Raw genomic sequence first — 22,095 nt, forward strand, 5'->3', positions numbered from 1 at the left:
TCTGAAAACTGAATATTTCTGCGATTCACTGAAAAAGCTGATGTCTGCTTTGCAGTTGTCCCATTTATCAGGCAGTGTACAAATGTTTTGAGGCAGCATCAATAGAAGTCTCTAGAACCTGTCCTTCAAATATGCAATAGTATCTTTGCCAAAAAAACCTAAAGAGCTGCGGAATGCTTGAAATCAGAAACAAAAGCAGCAATTGCTGGGCAAAACTCAGCAGGTCTGACAGCATCTATGAAGAGAAAACAGAGTTAATGTTTTGGGTCCAGTGACTCCTCTTTCGAATTGCAGTTCAGAAACATTAACTCAGCTTTCTCTCCTCAGATGCAGCCAAACACGCTGAGTTTTTCCAGCAATTTCTATTATTGATTTTGCATCTGCTAATAAGACGCCTCGTGAATATTTTATGCTTTGCCTTCATTTATGCAATTGCTTTGCCATGAAAACAGCATCAAGGATGACACACAGTTTAAGAAGCTGATTATACAAAAAACACTTCCAACCTTGATCGGAGAAAGTATAAATACATAATACAAAGCCAACCAGTGAAGGGCTGCATTATCAACAGGCGATGCTGTTGGCCACGAGTTGCTCCCATTTCTGATCACTGACTTCTCCTTTCTGGATACTAACTCTTCCACAAGGCTACAAGCAGGAGTAGACTATATGTCTCTTTGAGGTAAAAGCAGAAGTAGACTATATGTCTCTTTGAGGTAAAAGCAGGAGTAGACTATATGTCTCTTTGAGGTAAAAGCAGGAGTAGACTATATGTCTCTTTGAGCATGTTCCATCATTCAATACGAACATAGCTAATCTTGACCTTCTCAGCCTTGCCTAAGTAGTTCTCATATTCCTTAATTAAACGGAATCCTCCTAAACAGACTAAAAATCAAGACCATCCCATCTTCTAACTTCCACCTGTGAATTGTAGTGACTTTGCTGAGTTGCCTGGGAATACGCAGCAATCAAATCTCTGTCGTGATCTCAGTCCCCAGGTTGTAGGATTATCGTACTCGGACTGGATTTTATGTCGAAATTTATGTTCGGGTTTATACCCAGTATGTAAATTGACCCTTGCCATTTTCTGTTGACAGGTGACACAATCAGTCTCCATTTTCCATCTCAGAAATACAAGTTTTACTCACTTTACAAGTCAGTACATGGGATCCCCAGGCAATACAGGCCATGTTTCCAAGATATGGGGACTCAAAGACATAATCACACAGAATTGGCCACGTGTGATGAATAATGAATGGAATGTGTCCTCTGGCAAAAAGAAAGTACAAAGGTTATAAAGTAGAAGTCATAACATTTGCTAGCCTGTCAAGTAACTGCTGTAGCAAAAGAATTCAGTGTTTATGGAAAACTGGTTTGAGAATGGAAGAAGGAATCTTCCCTGAAGAAGATATCCATGACCAAATGTGGCTCGAATGCAGCCATTGTGGAACCATAGAAGAATTATAGAGTCATACAGCATGGAAACAGACCCTTCTGTCTGACCTGTCCATGCTGACCAGATATCCCAACCCAATCTAGTCCCACCTGCCCATGCTGACTATGTTCCCAAACTAAACTGGTCCCCCTTGCCTGTGTTTGGCCCATATCACTTCAAACCTCTCCTATTCATGTACTTATCCAAATGCTAATTAAACGTTTAACAGTACCAGCATACATCACTGTGGCAGTTCATTCCACACATGAGCCACACTCGGTGTTTAAAATAGTTGCCCCTTGTTTGTAAGCTTCTCATCCTAAAAGTATGTCCCCTCGTTTTGAGCTCTCCCACCCTAAGGAAGAGACTCTTCCCATTCACTTTATTTTATAAACCTCAAGATTTTATAAACCTCTGTAAGGTCACCTCTCAAACTCCTCCTCTCCAATGAGAAAAGTCCCAGCCTATCCAGCCTATTTTTATATCTCAATCCCCTATTCCCAGCAAGATCCTCCTAAATCTTTTCGAAATCCTTCAAATTTAATAATATCCTTCCTCTAACCGGGTGACCAGAACTGCACATGGTGCTACAGAAGAGGCCACACCAACGTCCTGTACAACGTTCTCCCCGTGTCTGCGTGGGTTTCCTCTGGGTGCTCTGGTTTCCTCCCACAGTCCAAAGATGTGCAGGTCAGGTGAATTGGCCATGCTAAATTGCCCGTAGTGTTAGGTAAGGGGTAAGTGTAGGGGTATGGGTGGGTTGCGCTTCGGCGGGTCGGTGTGGACTTGTTGGGCCGAAGGGCCTGTTTCCACACTGTAAGTAATCTAATCTAATCTAATCTAATCTAATCTAATTTAACCTCAACATGACATCCCAACTCCTATTCTGAAAGGCCTTAGCAGTGACAGCAAGCATGCTAAACACTGCCTTAACCACCTGTGATGCAAATTTCAAAGAATTATGTTACCTGAGATTATAGGGCTCTCTCTTCTACAATACTGTCCAGGGCTCTATCATTAATTGTATAAATCCTGGCCTTGTTTGTTTTACCAAAATGCAATGCCTCACATTTATCCAAATTAAACTTTATTTGCCACTCCTTAGCAAATTGACCAATTTATTAAGATCTCTTTGTAATTTTAGATAACCTTTTTCACTGTCCACTAGGCCATTCAGCCCACTATGTCTATGCTGGCCGATTTAAAAAAGAAATCTAGTTGCTTTTTCTCATCCAACCTTCCAGAACCTAACCCATTGCAATGCTATAACACTTCATGTACAGATCCAGGGTCGTTTAACCAAGTTGGAAGTTTCTGCTTCCACCACCAAATCAGGCAGTGAATTCTGGACATCCCCAATCTCAGTGTGAAAATGTATTTCCTCATGACCCTTCTAATCTTTGTGCCAATCATCTTAAATTTGTGCGCCTTAAATTTCATCAGCCATTTTCTCGTCCACTTAACCAAACCATTGATATCACCCTGGAGTCGATAGCTATCCTCTTCACTATCAAATATGTGACCAAATTTTGCGTTGTCTGCAATTTCTAAATCGTGCCTCCCACATTTAAATCCAAATGACATGGGACCCAGAACCGAGCCCTGTAGAACACCACTATAAACAGCTTACTATTTGCAAAAAAAACCATTGACTATTACCTTTGTTTCTTGTAACTGAGCCAGTTTTGGATCCAACTAAAGTTCATGTAGACAACATCCATTGTACTATTCTCATCAATTCTTTTTGATATTTCCTCAGAAAATTCAGTTGTTAGTAAGGCATTATCTTCCTTAACAAAACCGTGGTTAATCGGATTAATCTGTACCTATGAGTCGTGAGTTTATCCAGTGTCTCAGAATTGATTCAAGTAATTTGCTCACTAGCAAAGTCAGACTAATTTTCTATAATTATTTGGCCTATCCCTCACATCCTATTTAAACAATGGTAGAATGTTCACAGACCACCTAGCCTCTGGTCTTTTATTGTCTATCTGTCACAGCATACCAATGATCCTCAAGATTTGGCAGAGCCAGTGTTGGACTCTGGTGGACAAAGTCAAAAATCACGCAACACCAGGATATAATCCCAACAGGTTTCTTGGGAGGCACTGACTTTCAGAGCGCTGCTCCTTCATCAGGATGCATCCAGCTCCAACAACACTCACACTCTCAAATCTCAGTGCCACCTAGACAACCACCTGATGAAGGAGCAGCGCTCCAAAAGCCAGTGCCTCCAAATAAACTTGTTGGACCATAACCTGGTGTTGTATGATTTTTTAAAATGATCCTCAAAGTACCTTTTTATTTCCTCCCTGGCCTCCTTTAACAGCTTGGATACATATGAGTAAATGCAAAGCAGTTCGGAAGCTAGACATCTGAAATAAAAACAAAATTCTGGAGAAGCTTTGTCAGTTTGGCAGCATCTGTGGAGAGATAAACAAACTTAATGTTTTGAGTCCGATATGTCTTTTCTTTAGAACTGTTCCAAATCAAGATGTCGACTTTGTCTCTTTACAGATGCTTCTGGATCTGCTGAATTTCTCCACTTAATGGGATACAATCCTGGTGACTTATTATCTTCAAGGATGTCTGTTCCCCTTCAGTACTTCCTCTTGCATTGTGGGTGTTAGGTTGAATATTTTACACTAAGAGTGGGCAATAATTACAGGCCAGCCAGTAATGCCCAGGTCCCACAAAGGAATTGTTTTTTAAAAAAGGTTCCTCCTCTTGAACTAGACTGCATCATCCCTGTCCTTCGAAAAGACAGGCAAAGTACTCATTACAAACCTTGTCCACATCCTTTGCATTCACATGCAAGTTATTGTGTGCATCTTTAATGAGCACTACCCTTTCCTGAGTTATCAATGTGCTGATAAATTATCTTTTTTGGGTCTTCATTGATTTTACTTGATAATATTTCATATCTTCACCTTGCTTCCCTAATTTCTTTTTTACTTCACTCCTGTACTCCTACACTTCCTTAAGCTTTCAACAGTATATTTTTTGTGACTGTCACAAACTTACTTTTTCTGCTTTATCATCTGCTTCTGGATGTCCGGGGCTTGAATTTGGCAGTATTATCCTTTCTCCTACAGAATCTCACTTTTGAATACCTCCCACTAATTTGTAACTGTTTTTTTTTCATTCTTCAAGTAGCCAAATGCAGTTTGCTTTTCCCTGATCACCTCTCAAGTAGTCTTAAAATTTGGCTTCTACTAATTTCATAGATTCATACAGTGCAGAAAAGGCCCTTCAGCTCATCGAGTCGGCTTCGACATAACTACCACTAAAATATCCTCAAAAGTGCACGTGTGAAATTAAGTGGTACAATTGAGACCAAGGTACAGCAAAGATTTCAGAACAGCAGCTAGTTCATGTAGCTGCTGTATGGAACAAAAACATCTCATAATGTAGCTGAAGCCCGAGATCAGTAACTGACTACCAGAAGACTATCCATTAAAATTAGCGAGTTTCCAGCAATAATACAGTGACAGAAATGTAGGTATGCACTATGGTGCATTAACAATATGAGTGAAGTTCCATGGACCAAGCTTGTTCATCACCTACAAGGCACAAGTCAGAAGTGTGATGGAAGATTCTCTACTTGCCTGGATGCATGTAGCTCCAGCAACTGGATTTCACCAGTTTCCTCATTTCCCTTCCCCGATCCCAATCCCAGCCTTGCAACTCAGCTCTGCTGTCTTGATCAATCCTGCCTGTTTTTCTTCCTTCCCAACTATCTGCTGCACCCTTGTCTCCGACCCATCACCATCACCCCACCTTCATCTACCTATCTCATTCCCAGCAACCTTCCATCCCCCCAGCCCCACCCTCCTCCCATTTATCTCTCAGCCTCCTTGGGACACAAGACTCATTCCTGATGAAAGGCTTATGCCTGAAATGTTGATTCTGCTACTACTTGGATGCTGCCTGACTGGCTGTGCATTTCTTCGAGCTCCAACAGCACTCAAAAATCTCAATGCTATCTAGACGAAGTAGCCCATTTGACTGGCACCTTCAATATTCACTCCCTTCAACTCTGATGCACAATGTGTATCATCTACAATATGTACTGCAGCAACTCACCCTGGTTCCTAAAGCAGTTCATTCCAAATTCTGTCCTCTATCATCTAGCGAGACAAGGGCAGCACATGTATGGGAGTGTCACCAATTGCAAGTTCTCCTCCCAAGGCATTCAGCATGCTGACTTGAAAATATATTTCTTCACTGTCGCTTAGATCTCCCTTCCACAACAAGGCTGTCAATAGTCACAGCCCATCACAGCCTTTTCCAGGTCAGCTATGATGGGCAAAACTTCAATCCCATGAATACATGAAGAAAAGTAAACTGTCATGAGACAGTTGAAATATGTGGAATGTCCAAGTCAATGAAGTGAAAGAGCTAATCATTGACTTCAGGAAGCAAGGAGAAGGGCATGCCTCTATCAACATCAATCAAGCTGAGGTGGAGATTGTCGAGAGCCTCAAGGTCTGAGGCGCGCTGATCACCAACAATCTGTCCTGGACCACCCATGTTGATGCAAAAGTCAAGAAGGCACACCAATATCTCCTCTTCCTCAGAAGCTAAGAAATTTGGCGTGTCCATAAGGATCTGACCAACTTTTACCGATGTAACATGGAAAGCTTTCTCGCTAGATGCATCAAGGCTTGAACAAAAGAAATAGGAGCAGGAGTAGGCCACCTGGTCGTTTGAGCCCATTCCGCCATTCAGTAAGATCACGGTTGATCTTTTCATAGACTCCGCTTCACTCACCCGCCCTTTCACTGTAACCCTTAATTCCTTTACTGTTCAAAAAAGTATCTGTCTTAGCTTTAAAAATATTCAATAAGGAAGCCTCAACTACTTCACTGACCACAAATTCCATAGATTCACAACCCACTTGGTGAAGACGTTCCTTCTCAATTCAGTCCTAAATCTGTTTCCCCTAATTTTGAGGCTATGCCCGCTCATCCTAGTTTCACCTGCCAGTGGAAATGTCCTCTCTACTCTATCTTACCTATTTCCTTCATAATTTTATATGTCTCTCCAAGATTCTCCACCCCCCCCAACCATTCTTCTACATTCCAATGAAGATAGAGTAGACTAGCATTATCTCTCCTCATAAGCCCACCTCTTCAACTCTGGAATCAACCTAGTGAACCTTCTCTGCACCCCATCCTGTGCCAGTATATCCTTTGTCAAATCAGGAGACCAAAACTGCACACAGTACGCCAGGTGTGGCTTCACCAGCACCCTATACAGCTGCAAAATAACATCTGTGTTTAAACTCAACCCCTTTAGCAATGAAGGACAAAATTCCATTTGCCTTCCTAATTACCTGTTGCACCTGCAGACCAACCTTCTGTGATTCATGCACAAGGATGCCTAGATCCCTCTGCACAGCAACGTGCTGCAATTTTTTTACCATTCAAATAATAGTCTGTTTTTTACTGTTATTTCTACCAAAATGGATGAGTTCACATTTATTAACATTGTATTCCATCTGTCAGACCTTTGCCCACTCACTCAAAGTATCTATGTTCCTCTGCAAAGTTTTACAGTCATCTGCTCACTTAGCTCTACCACTCAATTTATGGCATTCACAAACTTTGGCACATACATGTGGTCTCCAAATCCAAACCATCTTTGTAAATTGTGAATAATTGTGGTCCTAACACTGATCCCTGAGGCACTACACTAGCTATTGATTGCCAACCAGAAAAGCACTCATTTATCCCCACTCTTTGCTTCCTGTTAGTTAACCAATCCTCTGTTTACGATAATACATTACCTGTAACGCCAAGCATATTATCTGATGCAGCAGCCTTTTGACTGGCACCTTGTGGAATACCTTTTGGAAATCTAGTTACACCACATGTACTGGTTTCTTATGTCCACAATGCTTGTCATGTCTGCGTAGAATTCCAGTAGATTAGTTAAGCATGACCTGCCTTTCATTATCCCATGCTGCGTCTGCCCAGCGGGACAATTTCTATCCAGCTTGCTATTCTATCTTGCTATTTCTTCCTTGATAATAGATTCAAACATTTTTCCCACTAAAGAAGTTAAGCTAACCAGTCTATAATTCATGATTTTTTACCCACCCCCTTTTTTTTAAAACAGTGGGGTCACATTTGTTGTTTTCCAATCTGCTGGAACTGCTCCAGAGTCCAGTGAATTTTGGAAAATTACCTCAAGTGCATTTGCTATTTCTCCTGCCATCTCTTTTAACATCCTGGGATGCATTCCATCAGGGCCAGGAGACTTGTCTATCCTTAGCTTCATTAGCTTTCCCAGCACTACCTCTTTCATGATAATGATTGTTTCTAGGTCCTCACCTACCTTCCTCTCTTTGTCAATTACTGGCATGTCCTCCACTGTGAAGACCGACACAAAATACTTATACAGTGCCTCAGCCATTTCATCATATCCCATGACTAAATGCCCCTTCTCATCCTCTAAAGGACCAATTTTTACCTTAACCTTTTCTTTAGTTTTACATATGTATAGAAACTTTTGCTGTCTGTATTTATATTCTGAGCTAGTTGACTCTCATAATCTAGATTATATTTCTTTATAGCTCTTCTTGTGACTTTCTGGTGACCTTTAAAGCTTTCCCAATCTACTAGTTTCCTGCTGGTCTTTGCCACTTTGATAGCCTCCATTATTTCCTTAGAAACCCATCGCAGAATACTACTTGCAGTACCTCCTTTTTATTGGTATATACTTTTGCTGAGCACTTTGAAAACTTGCTTTGAAAGTTCTCTACTTTTTCAACTGTCCCACCATAAAATCTTTGCTTCTGGTCTACTTTAGCCAGCTCCACCCTCATCCTATTGTTGTTTCATTTGTTTAAGCGCAGGACTCTCGTATTGGATTTTATCTTCGCTCTTTCCATCTGAATTCTAAATTCAACCATACTGTGATTGCTCCTTCCAAGAGGATCCCTGACTATGAGGTCATTAATTATTCCTGTCTCATTACACAGGGCCAGCTCCAGGATAGCTTGCTCCCTCATCGATTCCATTACATACTGTTCAAGGAAACTATCGCAGATACATTCAAGTCTATCCTAACTGACCTGGTTTAACCAATCGAGCTGTAGATTAAAATCCCTCATGATAATTGCCATACCATTTTTATAGGCATTAGTTTTTTCTTTGTTTATTGGCAGCTGCTCTGCCCAGGACCGTAAGAAACTACAGAAAGTTGTGAACACAGCCCAACGATCACACAAGCCAACCTTCCATTCATTGACTCCATCTGCACTTCTTGTTGCCAAGGAAAGGCAGTTCACATTATCAGAGATTCTTCCCAGCCTGGTTATAATCCCTTCCAACCTCTACCATCAGCCACAAAATACAAAAATTTAAACACATGTACCAACAGGTTCAAGAACAGCTCCTTCCCTGCTGTAATCAGACTTCTGAATGGACGGCTCAAATTTCAAATCTAATGTTAATCTTTCTCTTTGTGCACCTTCTTTGTAGCTGTGGCTTTATATTCCTTGCTCTGTTCAATCTTTGTATATTACAATCTGCCTGTGTGCACGCAAAACAAAGCTTTTCCCTGTAATTGGGAAAATGTGACAATCAAATCAAATCAAATGAAAAGGACGATGATTTGCTGTGGAGGTTTGATTCTGAAACCAACAGCACCAAGTCTGATCCAGAGTGGGATGATACCATAGCTGAAGTGATATCAGATGCTAAAGACAATGAATTTGCCGTGTTTTTAAAACTTTGTTTCCAATTGAAGTTATCTTTTAGGATTAATTCATTCAGTAAATCATGTCAAATTAACTTAATTTGAATTACAAATTTTTTTCACATTTCACACTTGCAACTATAGTGGTTCATATTTACACTTGGTGTGTACTTTCAATGTTGTTTTTGGAAGGCGTTTTTGAGGCTTCAGTGCTGCAATCTGTGCTCGTTTACGAGCATTTATGCCAACCTAATGGATCTACAACTTCCTGGACTTGTTTTTTTATGGCTTTATAAACATTGGAAACATACTTGATGAAATGTGATAAGGCCACTTCCCTAATTTCTTTTAATACACATAAATGCAATAAATTGAGAAAAGGGGTTAAAATTACCCCAATATGTCTGAAGTCTATTGAAACCATTTGTTCTGAATCACTTGAAAACTGTGATAGTGACTTGGTGTTTCTTAAATTGAAGCACAAACCTTGTATAAAGATTTTTTTATACATTATTGGGCTTTTTTTGATTAAATTGTGTCTTGTTGTGGTTCGGAACGCAATGCCTAATGAAAGTGGTGAAAGCAGATTAATAGCTTTCAAATGGTGATTGGATCTATACTCGAAACATAAGCATTTTGCAAGGGCTATGATGGAAAAAATGGGAGTGGGACTGGGGGGAGAAGATGGCCTCCTTCCATACTGTAATGCTGTCTAACTCTTGTATTCAAAACACAGGGCCTATCACTGAAGTGGTCCTGCCTGAAGCTGCCTTGGTTAGAGTTGGACTGGTTCATTGATGTTTCCAATCGAATAACAGAACTCGATTTGTGTAGGAACAGTCTCACTTTCCTTCCTTCAGTTATTCCTTGGGGATTAGTGCATCTGAAAAAACTCAACTTGTCTGCAAACCAGCTGAAGGATCTGCCCAATGTGACCACTTCAGAAGAAATACTTTGCTTAGGGTAAGTAACTAATCAGAAACATTCTTTCAGGGGATCCTGATCAGTCTAACTTGTATAGGAGTGTGTTAAGGAAAGTTAAGATAAATGAAGAGAAGAAAACAGAGGCTACTAAACTGGTAAATACTTTAGCTGCTGGGCAAATGTCATGAGGAAACAGAACACTGAGCAGGTCTGATCAGAGATGAAAGGAGAGGTTAAACTAATCAGAGGGCAGAGGGTTCAATTGAAAAGAAGTTTAGAAATTCAAAAAGAAACAAGAACAGAGGTGCAGTGTAGTGAAAATATTCGAACCAGAGAGGAGAATAATGGTATAAAATCAAAGCTTAAGGCTCTTCATTTGAATGTATGCAGCATTTGTATCAAGATAAAAATAAATGAATATGACTTAAAAGCTGTTACACGGGCATTGTTATAGGGTGATCAAGGCTGGGAAACCAATATTCAGGATATTTGCCATTCCAATAGAATAAGCAAAAAAAGTGATAGCATTGTTAACAAAGGGAGGTTTAAGTGTAATGAGTAGTGATATAGGTACAAGAGAAAGAAGTTACGGTTGGGAGTTGTTTATAGGCCCCCAAAGTGTTACATCACGATAGGACAAAGTATAAATCAAGAAGCTGTGTAAGAAGGGCTATACAATTGTCATAGGTAAGTTTAATCTGTATTTTTCCTCGACAAAATAGATGGCAAGAGTGACATGGAAAATGAATTTAGCAGGAAGCGTCTCTTAGAGCAGTATGCTGCAGTATCTACCCAGGAATGGGCTATTTTAGATCTAGTAATGAGGTAGGATTAATAAGAGATCTCATAGTTAAGGCTACTCCAACAGATAGCGATAATAATGTAGTAGAATGTCAAATTCAATTTGAGAGTCTCATCAAAAGGATAAAGGTAGCTTACATAAGGTGGAGGCAGCTAGGGTCAAGCTCAGCTCTACAGGATTACAGGCAGGCGAGGAAGGAGCTTAAAAATGGTCTGAGGAGAGCCAGGAGAGGGCACGAGAAAGGCTTGGCAGAACGGATTAGGGAGAACACAGGCGTTTTACACTTATGTGAGGAATAAGAGAATGGTCAAAGAAAGAGTAGGGCTGATCAGGGATAGCATTGGGAATTTGTGTGTGGAGTCTGAGGAGGTGGGGGAAGCCCTAAATGAGTTTTTTGCTTCTGTCTTTATGAAAGAAATGAACTTTGTAGTGAATGAAACCTTTGAAGAGCAGGTGTGCATGCTGAAATGGATAGAGATAGAGGAAGCTGATGTGCTGAAAATTTTGTCAGACATTAAGATTGACAAGTCGCCAGGCCCGGACCAGATTTGTCCTCGGCTGCTTTGGGAAACGAGAAATGCAATTGCTTCGCCACTTGCGAAGATCTTTTCAGCCTCGCTCTCCACTGGGGTCGTACCTGAGGACTGGAGAGAGGCAAATGTAATTCCTCTCTTCAAGAAAAAAAATAGGGAAATCCCCGGCAATTACAGACCAGTAAGTCTCACGTCTGTCGCCTGCAAGGTGTTAGAAAGGATTCTGAGGGATAGGATTTATGACCATCTGGAAGAGCATGGCTTGATTAAATGCAGTCAACAAGGCTTTGTGAGGGGCAGGTCATGCCTCAACAACCTTATCGAGTTCTTTGAGGATGTGACTAGAAAAGTTGATGAGGGTCGAGCTGTGGATGTGGTGTATATGGACTTCAGCAAGGCATTTGATAAGGTTCCCCATGGTAGGCTCATTCAGAAGGTCAGGAGGAATGGGATCCAGGGCAACATAGCCGTCTGGATACAGAATTGGCTGGCCAACAAGAAGACAGCGAGTGGTAATAGAAGGAAAATATTCTGCCTGGAAGTCTGTGGTGAGTGGTGTTCCACAGGGCTCTGTCCTTGGGCATCTACTGTTTGCAATTTTTGTTAATGACTTGGATGAGGGGATTGAAGGATGGGTCAGCAAGTTTGCAGATGATACAAAGATTGGAGGTGTCATTGACAGTATAGAGGGCTGTTGTAGGCTGCAGCGGGACATTGACAGGATGCAGAGATGGGCTTGAGAGGTGGCAGATGGAGTTCAACCTGGATAAATGTGAGGTGATGCATTTTGGAAGGTCAAATTTGAAAGCTGAGTACAGGACTAAGGATAGGATTCTTGGTAGTGTGGTGGAACAGAGGGATCTTGGGGTGCAGGTACATAGATCCCTTAAAATGGCCACCCAAGTGGACAGGGTTGTTAAGAAAGCATATGGTGTTTTGGCTTTCATTAACAGGGGTATTGAGTTTGAGTCATGAGATCTTGTTGCAGCTCTATAAAACTTTGGTTAGACCGCACTTGGAATACTGCGTCCAGTTCTGGTCGCCCTATTGTAAGAAAGATGTGGATGCTTTGGAGCGGGTTCAGAGGAGGTTTACCAGGATGCTGCCTGGACTGGAGGGCTTATCTTATGAGGAGAGGTTGACTGAGCTCAGACTTTTATCATTGGAGAAAAGGAGGAGAAGAGGGGACCTAATTGAGGTATGTAAGATAATGAGAGGCATAGATAGAGTCGATAGCCAGAGACCATTTCCCAGGGCAGAAATGACTAACACGAGGGGTCATCGTTTTAAGCTGGTTGGAGGAAAGTATAGACGGGATGTCAGAGGCGGGTTCTTTACACAGAGAGTTGAGAGAGCATGGAATGCGTTGCCAGCAGCAGTTGTGGAGGCAGGGTCATTGGGGACAATTAAGAGACTCCTGGACATCCATATGGTCACAGAAATTTGAGGGTGCATACATGAGGATCAGTGGTTGGCACAACATCGTGGGCTGAAGGGCCTGTTCTGTGCTGTACTGTTCTATGTTCTAAATCAGTGTCCACAACTCAAAGAAAGACAATTACAGAAGTATGAAGAAAGAGCTGTCTGAAGCAGTCTGAGAAAATAGACTAAGGAAAATCAGTGGGTAAGCAATGCAGACATTTGAACAGATATTTGACAATAGAACAAGCCCTTCGGTCCACAATGTTATGCAAGTATTTATGTTAATCTAACATCAACCTAACCTACACAATTTACTGCAGTCCATGTGCTTGTCCAGCAGTCGCTTAAGTAGAACAAAGCAAAACAAAGAGAATTTACAGCCCAGGGACAGGCCCTTCGGCCCTCCAAGCTTGAGCCGATCCAAATCTACTGTCTAAACCTGTCGGTCAATTCCTAAGCATCTGTATCCCTCTGCTCCCTACCTACTCATGCATCTGTCCAGTCACATCATAAATGAATCTACCGTGCCTGCCTCTACCACCTCTGCTGGCAATGCGTTCCAAACGCCTACCACCCTCTGTGTGAAGTACTTGCCGTGTGTATCCCCCTTAAACTTTCCACTTCTCCCCTTGAAAGTGTGACCTTAAATACGGAATCCTTCACCCTGGGAAAAAGCTTGTCTCTATCCACCCTGTCTATACCCTTCATGATTTTGTAAACCTCAATCAGGTTACCCCTCGATCTCCTTCTTTCTAATGAAAATAAACCTAACCTACTCAACCTTTCTTCATAGCTAGCACCTTCCATACCAGGCAACATCTTTGTAAACCTTCTTTGCACTCTCTCCAAAGCGTCCACATCCTTTTGGTAATGTGGCGACCAGAACTGTACACAATATTCCAAATGCGGCCGAACCAACGTCCTGTACAATTTTAACTTGACTTGCCAGCTCTTAAACTCAATACCCGTCCAATGAAGGCAAGCATATTATATACCTTCTTGACCACTCTATCCACCTGTGCAACCACCTTCAGGGTACAATGGACCTGCACTCCCAGATCTCTCTGCCCATTAACTTTTCCCAAGGCAATTCCCTTTATTGTATAATTCACTCTAGAATTAGCCTTGCCTAAATGCATCACCTCACATTTGTCTGGATTGAAAACCATCTGCTACTTTTCCGCCCAACTCTCCAGTCTATCTATATCCTCATGTATTCTTTGACAGTCTCATACTTTCTGCTACTCTACCAATCTTCGTGTCATCTGCAAACTTGCTGATCATACCAACAGTCCAGATCATTTTATGTATATTGCAAACAACAGTGGCCTCAACACTGATCCCTGTGGAACACCACTGGTCACCTTTCTCCATTTCGAGAAACTCCCTTCAACTACTACCCTCTGTCTCCGGTTGCTCAACCAATTCTTCATCCACCTAGCTAGAACACCCTGCACACCATGTGACTTCACTTTCTCCATTAGTCTACTATGGGGAACCTTATCAAATGCCTTACTCAAGTCCATGTATATGACATCAACAGCCCTTCCTTTATCTATCAACTTGGTCACTTCCTCGAAGAACTCTATTAAGTTGGTAAGGCACAATCACCCTGCACAAAACCATGTTGTCTATCACTGATAAGCCCATTCCTTTCTAAATATAAATAGATCCTATCCTTCAGTACCCTCTCCAGCAACTTTCTCACCACCCATGTCAGGCTCACTGGTCTGTAGTTACCCAGAATATCCCTACTACCCTTGTACAGGGGGACAACATGAGCAACCTTCCGGTCCTCAGGCACCTCACCTGTAGTTAAGGATGCCACAAAGATATCTGTCAGGGCCCCAGCTATTTCTTCTCTCACCTCCCGTGGGCGGCACGGTGGCACAGTGGTTAGCACTGCTGCCTCACAGCGCCAGAGACCCGGGTTCAATTCCCGCCTCAGGCGACTGACTGTGTGGAGTTTGCACGTTCTCCCCGTGTCTGCGTGGGTTTCCTCCGGGTGCTCCGGTTTCCTCCCACAGTCCAAAAATATGCAGGTTAGGTGAATTGGCCATGCTAAATTGCCCGTAGTGTTAGGTAAGGGGTAAATGTAGGGGTATGGGTGGGTTGCGCTTCGGCGGGGCGGTGTGGACTTGTTGGGCCGAAGGGCCTGTTTCCACACTGTAAGTAATCTAATCTAATCTAATCTAATCTCCCTCTGCAACCTGGGATAGATCCCATCCGGTCCTGGGGATTTGTCCACCTTAATAACCTCTAGCCTTACCAACACATCTTCCCTACTTATGTCAACGTGATCCAGACTAATCAAACTTCTATCTCTAACCTAAAGATTCATCATGTTCCTTCACTCAGTGAACACTGATGCAAAGTAATCATTCAGAATCTCACCCATTCTCTCAGGTTCGACACACAGCCTTCCTTCATTATCCTTTAGTGGACCAATCCTTTCTCTAGTTACCTGCTTGCTTCTTATATAAGAATAAAATACTTTGGGATTCTCCTTAATTCTGCTTGCTAAAGCTATTTCATGACCCCTTTTAGCCCGCTTCATTCCTCGTTTAAAAGACTTGTCCTACTCTTCTGATATTCCTCCAGGGCCTGTTCTGTCCTTAGCTGCCTAAACCTTATGTACGCTTCCCTTTTCCTCTTGGCTAGTCGTACAATTTCTCCTGTCATCCACGGTTCACGAATCTTGCCCTTCCAATCCTTTGCCTTCAACGGGACATACCTATCCTGCACTATTTTTAACCTATCTTTGAAAGCCTCCCACATATCAAATGTGGACTTCCCTTCAAATAGCTGTATCCAATTCACATTTCTGAGCTCATGCCTAATTTTGATATTATTGGCCCATTTATTACTCTTCCCTCAGGACCACTCTCAACTTTATTTATGAGTATTCTAAAACTTACAGAATTGTGGTCACTGTTTGCAAAGAATCCCCCAACGCAACTTCTACCACCTGTCCTGGCTCGTTCCCCAGTACCAGGTCCAATATGGCCCCTTTAAACGTCCTTAATGTCTCTGACTCTAGTACCATTGAACATACCCACCACTCTCTGCATAAAGAACCTACCTCTGACATCTCCCCTTGCTCCAATTACCTTAAAATTATGACCCCTCGTGACAGCCATTTCTGCCGTGGGGAAAAGTCTCTGACCATCTACTCTATCTATGCCTCTCACTATCTTGTACACCTCTATCAAGTCATCTCTCTTCCTCCTACTCTGCAATGTGAAAAGCCTTAGCTCACTCAACCTCTCCATAAGGATTTATGTACCTGGACCCCAAGATCCCGGTGTTCCTTCACACTGCCAAGAATTCTATCTTTAACCCTGTATTCAGCATTTAAATTTGACCTTCCAAAATGAATCACTTTGCATTTATCCAGGTTGAACTCCATCTGCCACTTCTCAGCCCAGCTCTGCATCCTGTCAATGTCATGTTGTATCCTGTAACAGCCACTCAACACTATCTACAACACCATCGACCTTTGTGTCATCGGCAAACTTACTAACCCACACTTCCACTTCTTCATCTGAGTCACTACAAAGAGCAGACACCCAAGAACAGAACCCTGCAGGACTCAACTGATCGTCGATCCCCAGGTGGAATACTATCCACCCAGTACCACTCATTGTCTTCTTTCGGCCAGCCAGTTCTGTATCCAGATAGCCAAATTTCCCTGTATCTCGTACCTCCTACCTTACTGATGGGGCCTACCGTGGGGAACCTTATCAAATGCCTTACTGAAATCCATATAAACCACATCCACTGCTCGACCTTTGTCAACTTGTCTTGTCAAATCCTCAAAGAACACAATAAGACTTGTGAGGCATGACCTGTCCCTCACAAAGCCATGCTGACTATCTTTAATCAGATATGTTTTTCCAAATAATTATAAATCCTATGTCTCAGAATACTTTCCAGTGCCTTGCTTACCACAGATGTAAGACTGAGCGGTCTGTAATTCCAAGGGATTTCCCTATTCCCTTTCTTGAACAGAGGAACAGCATTCACCTCCCTCCAGTCAAGAGTGAGGATCCAGAGGCACAGCAATTCCTCACTTCCTGTAGTAACCTTGGATATATCTGGTCCGGCCCTGAGGATTTATCATCTTGATGCTTCCTAGAACTTCCGGCATATCCACTTCCTTAATATCAATCTGTTCAAGCCTATTAACCTGGTCCATGGTGTTCTCACTATCAACAAGGTCCCTCTCTCTCATGAATACTGAAGCAAAACAACTCATTTAGGGCCTCCCCTATATCTTCAGACTCCAGGCACAAGTTCCCTCCAATATCCCTGATCGGCCCTACCCTCTCTCTGATCATTCCCTTATTCCTCACATACGCCTTTGAGTATTCCCTAATCCTCCCTGCCATGGTTTTTTTCGTGCCCCCTCCTAGCTCTCCTCAGTACATATTTGAGTTCTTTCCTAGCTACCCTGTAATTCTCTCACGCTGTGCCAGAGCCTTGCTTCCTCAACCTTAAGTAAGTTTCCTTCTTCCTCTTGATGAGAAGCTTCTCTTCTCTCGTCATCCAAGGCTCCTTCACCTTACCATTCCTTGCCTGTTTCAGTAGGGCAAAGTTAGCCAGCACTCGCTAAAAGTGCTCCTTAAACAGTCCCCATATATGTTGTGCCTTTCCCGTAGAACAATTGTTCCCATTTCCTACTTCACAGCTCTTGTCTAATAGCAGCACAATTTCTCCCCCCCCCCCCCCCCCCCCCAATTAAATACCTTCTCATACAGTCTGTCCATATCCCCCTCCATGCTATGGTAAAGCTGAGGCAGTTGTGGTCACTGTCACTGAGAGATCTGGCATCTGGCCTGGCTTGTTGCCTAGCACCACAACTAAGTTGGCCTCCCCCCTCTAATCGGCCAATCGATTATTTGAGTCAGGAGTCCCTCCTGGACATACCTGACAAAGTTAGCTCCATCCAGACCATCTACACTAAGGAGGTTCCAATCAATATTGGGGAAGCTGAAGTCACCCATAACAACAACTCTGTTACAGCTGCACCTTTCCAAGATCTGCTGTCCAATCTGTTCTTCTATCTCTCTGCAGCTATTGAGGGGTTTATAGAAAACACCAAATAAAGTGACTGTTCCTTTCCCGTTACTGACTTCTACCCATACCGACTCAGTAGACGAACCCGCCTCAACAACCTCCGTTTTGCAGCTGTGATGCACTCTCTAATTCACAATGCTACTCCCCCTCCTCTTTTATCCCCTCCCTGTTCTTTTGCAAAGATCTAAACCCTGGAACATCCAGCAACCATTCCTGCCCTGTGAAATCCATGTTTCCGTTATGGCCACAACATCCAAGTACTGATTTGTGCTCTAAGTTCATCACTCTTATTCCTGACACTCCTTGCATTGAAACAGGCACACTTTAACCCATCCCTTTGCCCTATCAACTGTGTATCCATCCTGTCAGACTCGCTGCATTTTATTTCTGCCCATTCAACAACTACCCTCTCCTCTGATCTGTAGCTCTGATTCCCATCCCTCTGCCAAACAAGTTTAAACGCTCCAGAAGTGGTCCAGCAAATTTCCCACCCAGGACATTGGTGCCCTTCCAGTTTAAGTGCAACCCATCCTTCATGTACAGGTTCCACCTTCCCCAGAAGGTACCCCATTGAGGGGTTTGGCCACAAGGATCCCTGCACTGTCTGTCTGTTCCCTTTCTGTACCCTGACTGTAACCCATCTATCTTTTTCCTGTACCTGAGGTGTGACTACCTCCCTGTAACTCCTATTACCTCCCTCCACCTCCCAAATGATCCGAAGTTCATCCAGCTCCGGTTCCAGTCCCCTAACGCTGTTTCTGAGGAGCTGGAGTTGGGTGCAGTTCCCATGGATGAAGTAAGAGGGGACAGAGTGGTGACCGTTACCTCCCATATTATACTGGAGGAGCATGCAACTGCTCTACATCTATTCCCACTGTTCCAAATTCCCAAAGAGACTATAGAAAAAAAACTAGTAACCTTACTGAATTGATGCACAAGACCTTTTTTTTTTTGGTTGGAGGAGGAGAATGGGTGGAAAAGACTACCTTATAGTATTTCCAATAAAGCAACTACCCAAATATATTGGTAAAAACAATGACTGCAGATGCTGGAAACCAGATTCTGGATCAGTTGTGCTGGAAGAGCACAGCAATTCAGGCAGCATCCGAGGAGCTTCGAAATCGACGTTTCGGGCAAAAGCCCTTCATCAGAAATAAAGGCAGAGAGCCTGAAGCGTGGAGAGATAAGCTAGAGGAGGGTGGGGGTGGGGAGAGAGTAGCATAGAGTACAATAGGTCAGTGGGGAAGGTGATGAAGGTAATAGGTTAGGGAGGAGAGGGTGGAGTGGATAAGTGGAAAAGGAGCTGGGCAGGTCGGACAAGTCCGGACAAGTCAAGGGGACAGTTTTGCTGGAGGTTAGAAACTAGGATGAGGTGGGGGAAGGGGAAATGAGGAAGCTGTTGAAGTCCACATTGATGCCCTGGGGTTGAAGTGTTCTGAGGCGGAAGATGAGGCGTTCTTCTTCCATGCGTCTGGTGGTGAGGGAGCGGTGGTGGAGGAGGCCCAGCACCTCCATATCCTCGGCAGAGTGGGAGGGGGAGTTGAAATGTTGAGCCACGGGGCGGTTTGGTTGATTGGTGCGGGTGTCTCGGAGATGTTCCCTAAAGCGCTCTGCTAGGAGGCGCCCAGTCTCCCCAATGTAGAGGAGACCGCATCGGGAGCAACGGATACAATAAATGATATTAGTGGATGTGCAGGTAAAACTTTGATGGATGTGGAAGGCTCCTTTAGGGCCTTGGATGGAGGTGAGGGAGGAGTTGTGGGCACAGGTTTTACAGTTCCTGCGGTGGCAGGGGAAAGTGCCAGGATGGGAGGGTGGGTCGTAGGGGGACGTGGACCTGACCAGGTAGTCACGGAGGGAACGGTCTTTGCGGAAGACCCAAATATATTACCTCACGGACTCAGCAATCCTGTGTCTGCTGCTGCTCAGCATGTGCTCCGTCTATTCATAGAATCATAGAATCCCTACAGTATGGAAACAGGCCCTTCGGCCCAACAAGCCCATGCCAACCCTCCAAAGAGCATTTCCACCCAGTCCCATTCCCTTACCCTATATTTAACCCTGACTAATCCACCTAACCTACACATCCCTGAACACTATTTGCAATTTAGCATGACCAATCCACCAAACCTGCACATATTTGGCTTGTGGGAGGAAACCAGAGCACTCGGAGGAAACCCACACAGACACTGGGAGAATGTGCAAACTCCACACAGACGGTCATTCAAGGGTGGTCCCTGATGTTGTGAGGCAGCAATTCATGAGGTAAGTTTTAAAGGATTAATTTATCTTCCTGGCAACCCCTTGGACCTTGTCTTCACCACTCCCACTGCTGCTGCAAATAACACTTAGCAAAAATTTATTCCAGTCAAAAAGAGGGATAAGGTGAAAAGAATGAACCACCCATAGCTAACTAAGGTTGTCAAGGACAGGATCCAATCAAAAACTAAGGAATACAAAACTAGTAATAAGCCTGAAGATTGGGAATACTTTAAGAACCTGTGTCAGATGTTCAAAAAGCTAATAAAGCTCATATGTGAGGAATAAGAGAATGATCAGGGAGAAGGTAGGGCCGATCAGGGATAGCGGAGGGAACCTGTACGTGGAGTCTGAGCAGATAGGGAAAGCCCTAAAGGAGTTTTTTGCTTTGGTTTTCACCAAGGAAAGGGAACTTGTTGTAAATGAAAACTTAGAGGAGCTGGGATACAGTCTTGACCAGATCAAGATTGATGAAGGTGATGCGCTCGAAATTTTGGAAAACATTAAGATTGATAAGTCTCCAGGGCCAGACCAGGTTTATCCTAGGCTGCTCCGGGAAGGGAGAAAGGAGGTTGCTAAGCTACTGACGAAGATATTTGCCTCCTCACTCTCCACGGGAGTCATACCAGAGGATTGGAAGGAGATGAATGTTGTTCCTTTTTTCAAGAAGGGGAATAGGGAAATCTCTGGAAATTACAGACCAGTCAGTCTTACGTCTGTGGTCAGCAAAGTTTTGGAAAGAATTCCAAGGGATAGGATTTATGACTGTTTGGCAAAGCAGAGTGTGATTAAAGGCATAGCTTTGTGAGGGGCAGGTCATGCCTCACAAATCTTATTGAGTTCTTTGAGGAGGTGTCAAGACAGGTCGATGACAGTCGAGCAGTGGATGTGGCGTGTTTGGACTTCAGCAAGGCATTTGATAGGGTTCCCCGTGATAGGCTCATTCATAAAGTCAGGAAGTATGGGATACAGGGAGAGTTGGCTATCTGGATTCAGAATTGGCTGGCTGACAGAAGGCAGAGAGTGGTTGAAGATGGAAAGTATTCTGCCTGGAGGTCAGTGTTGAGTGGGGTCCCGCAGGGCTCTATCTCTGCTCTTTGTAGTTTTTATAAATGACTTGGATGAGGAGGTTGAGGGATGGGTTAGTAAATTTGCAGATGACACAAAGGCTGGAGGTGTCGTTGATAGTATAGAGGGCTACTGCAGGCTGCAGTGCGACATAGACAGGATGCAGAGCTGGGCTGAAAAATGGCAGATGGAATTCAACCTGGATAAATGCGAAGTGATGCATTTTGGAAGGTCAAACTCGAATGCTGAATATAGGATTAAAGACAGGATTCTTGGCAGAGTGGAGGAACAGAGGGTTCTGGGTGTGCAAGTACATAGATCCCTCAAAGTTGCCTCCCAAGTGGATAGGGTTGTTAAGAAAGCATATGGTGTTTTGGCTTTCATTAACAGGGGATTGAGTTTAAGAGCCATGAGATTTTGCTGCAGCTCTACAAGTCCCTGGTGAGACCACACTTGGAATATTGTGTCCAGTTCTGGTCACCCTACTATAGGAAAGATAAAGAGAGGGTGCAAAGAAAGTTTACCAGGATGCTGCCTGGATGGAGGGCTTGCCTTATGAAGAAAGGTTGAATAAGTTCGGACTTTTCTCTCTGGAGAGAAGGAGGAAGAGAGGAGACCTGATCGACATGTACAAAATAATGAAAGGAATAGATAGAGTCAATAGCCAGAGACTTTTCCCCAGGGCAGGATTGACTGGTGGGAGTAGTCATAGCTTGAAGATATTAGGTGGAATGTATAAAGGAGACATCAGAGGTAGGTTCTTCACACAGAGAGTTGTGAATGCATTGCCAGCTGTGGTGGTGGAAGCAGTGTCATTGGGGACATTTAAGTGACTGCTGGATATGCACATGGAGAGCAGTGAGTTG

At 43.4% G+C, this 22,095-nt stretch overlaps 1 protein-coding gene across 2 annotated transcripts in view; it reads left to right on the forward strand.

Moving 5' to 3' along the window:
* The window catches only part of lrrk1 (leucine-rich repeat kinase 1), a 252,945-nt gene that overhangs the window by 88,347 nt on the left and 142,503 nt on the right, over positions 1-22,095 (forward strand). For both annotated transcript variants that reach the window (XM_043677668.2, XM_087981352.1), the window contains one exon: positions 9,879-10,105. In XM_043677668.2, the coding sequence (XP_043533603.2) occupies positions 9,879-10,105 (227 nt within the window). The remainder of the gene's footprint in view (positions 1-9,878; positions 10,106-22,095) is intronic.

Source organism: Chiloscyllium plagiosum, unplaced genomic scaffold, assembly GCF_037043375.1.
Source record: "Chiloscyllium plagiosum isolate Xiang-an unplaced genomic scaffold, Cpla_swu_hap1 HiC_scaffold_39, whole genome shotgun sequence".
NCBI lineage: Eukaryota > Metazoa > Chordata > Chondrichthyes > Orectolobiformes > Hemiscylliidae > Chiloscyllium > Chiloscyllium plagiosum.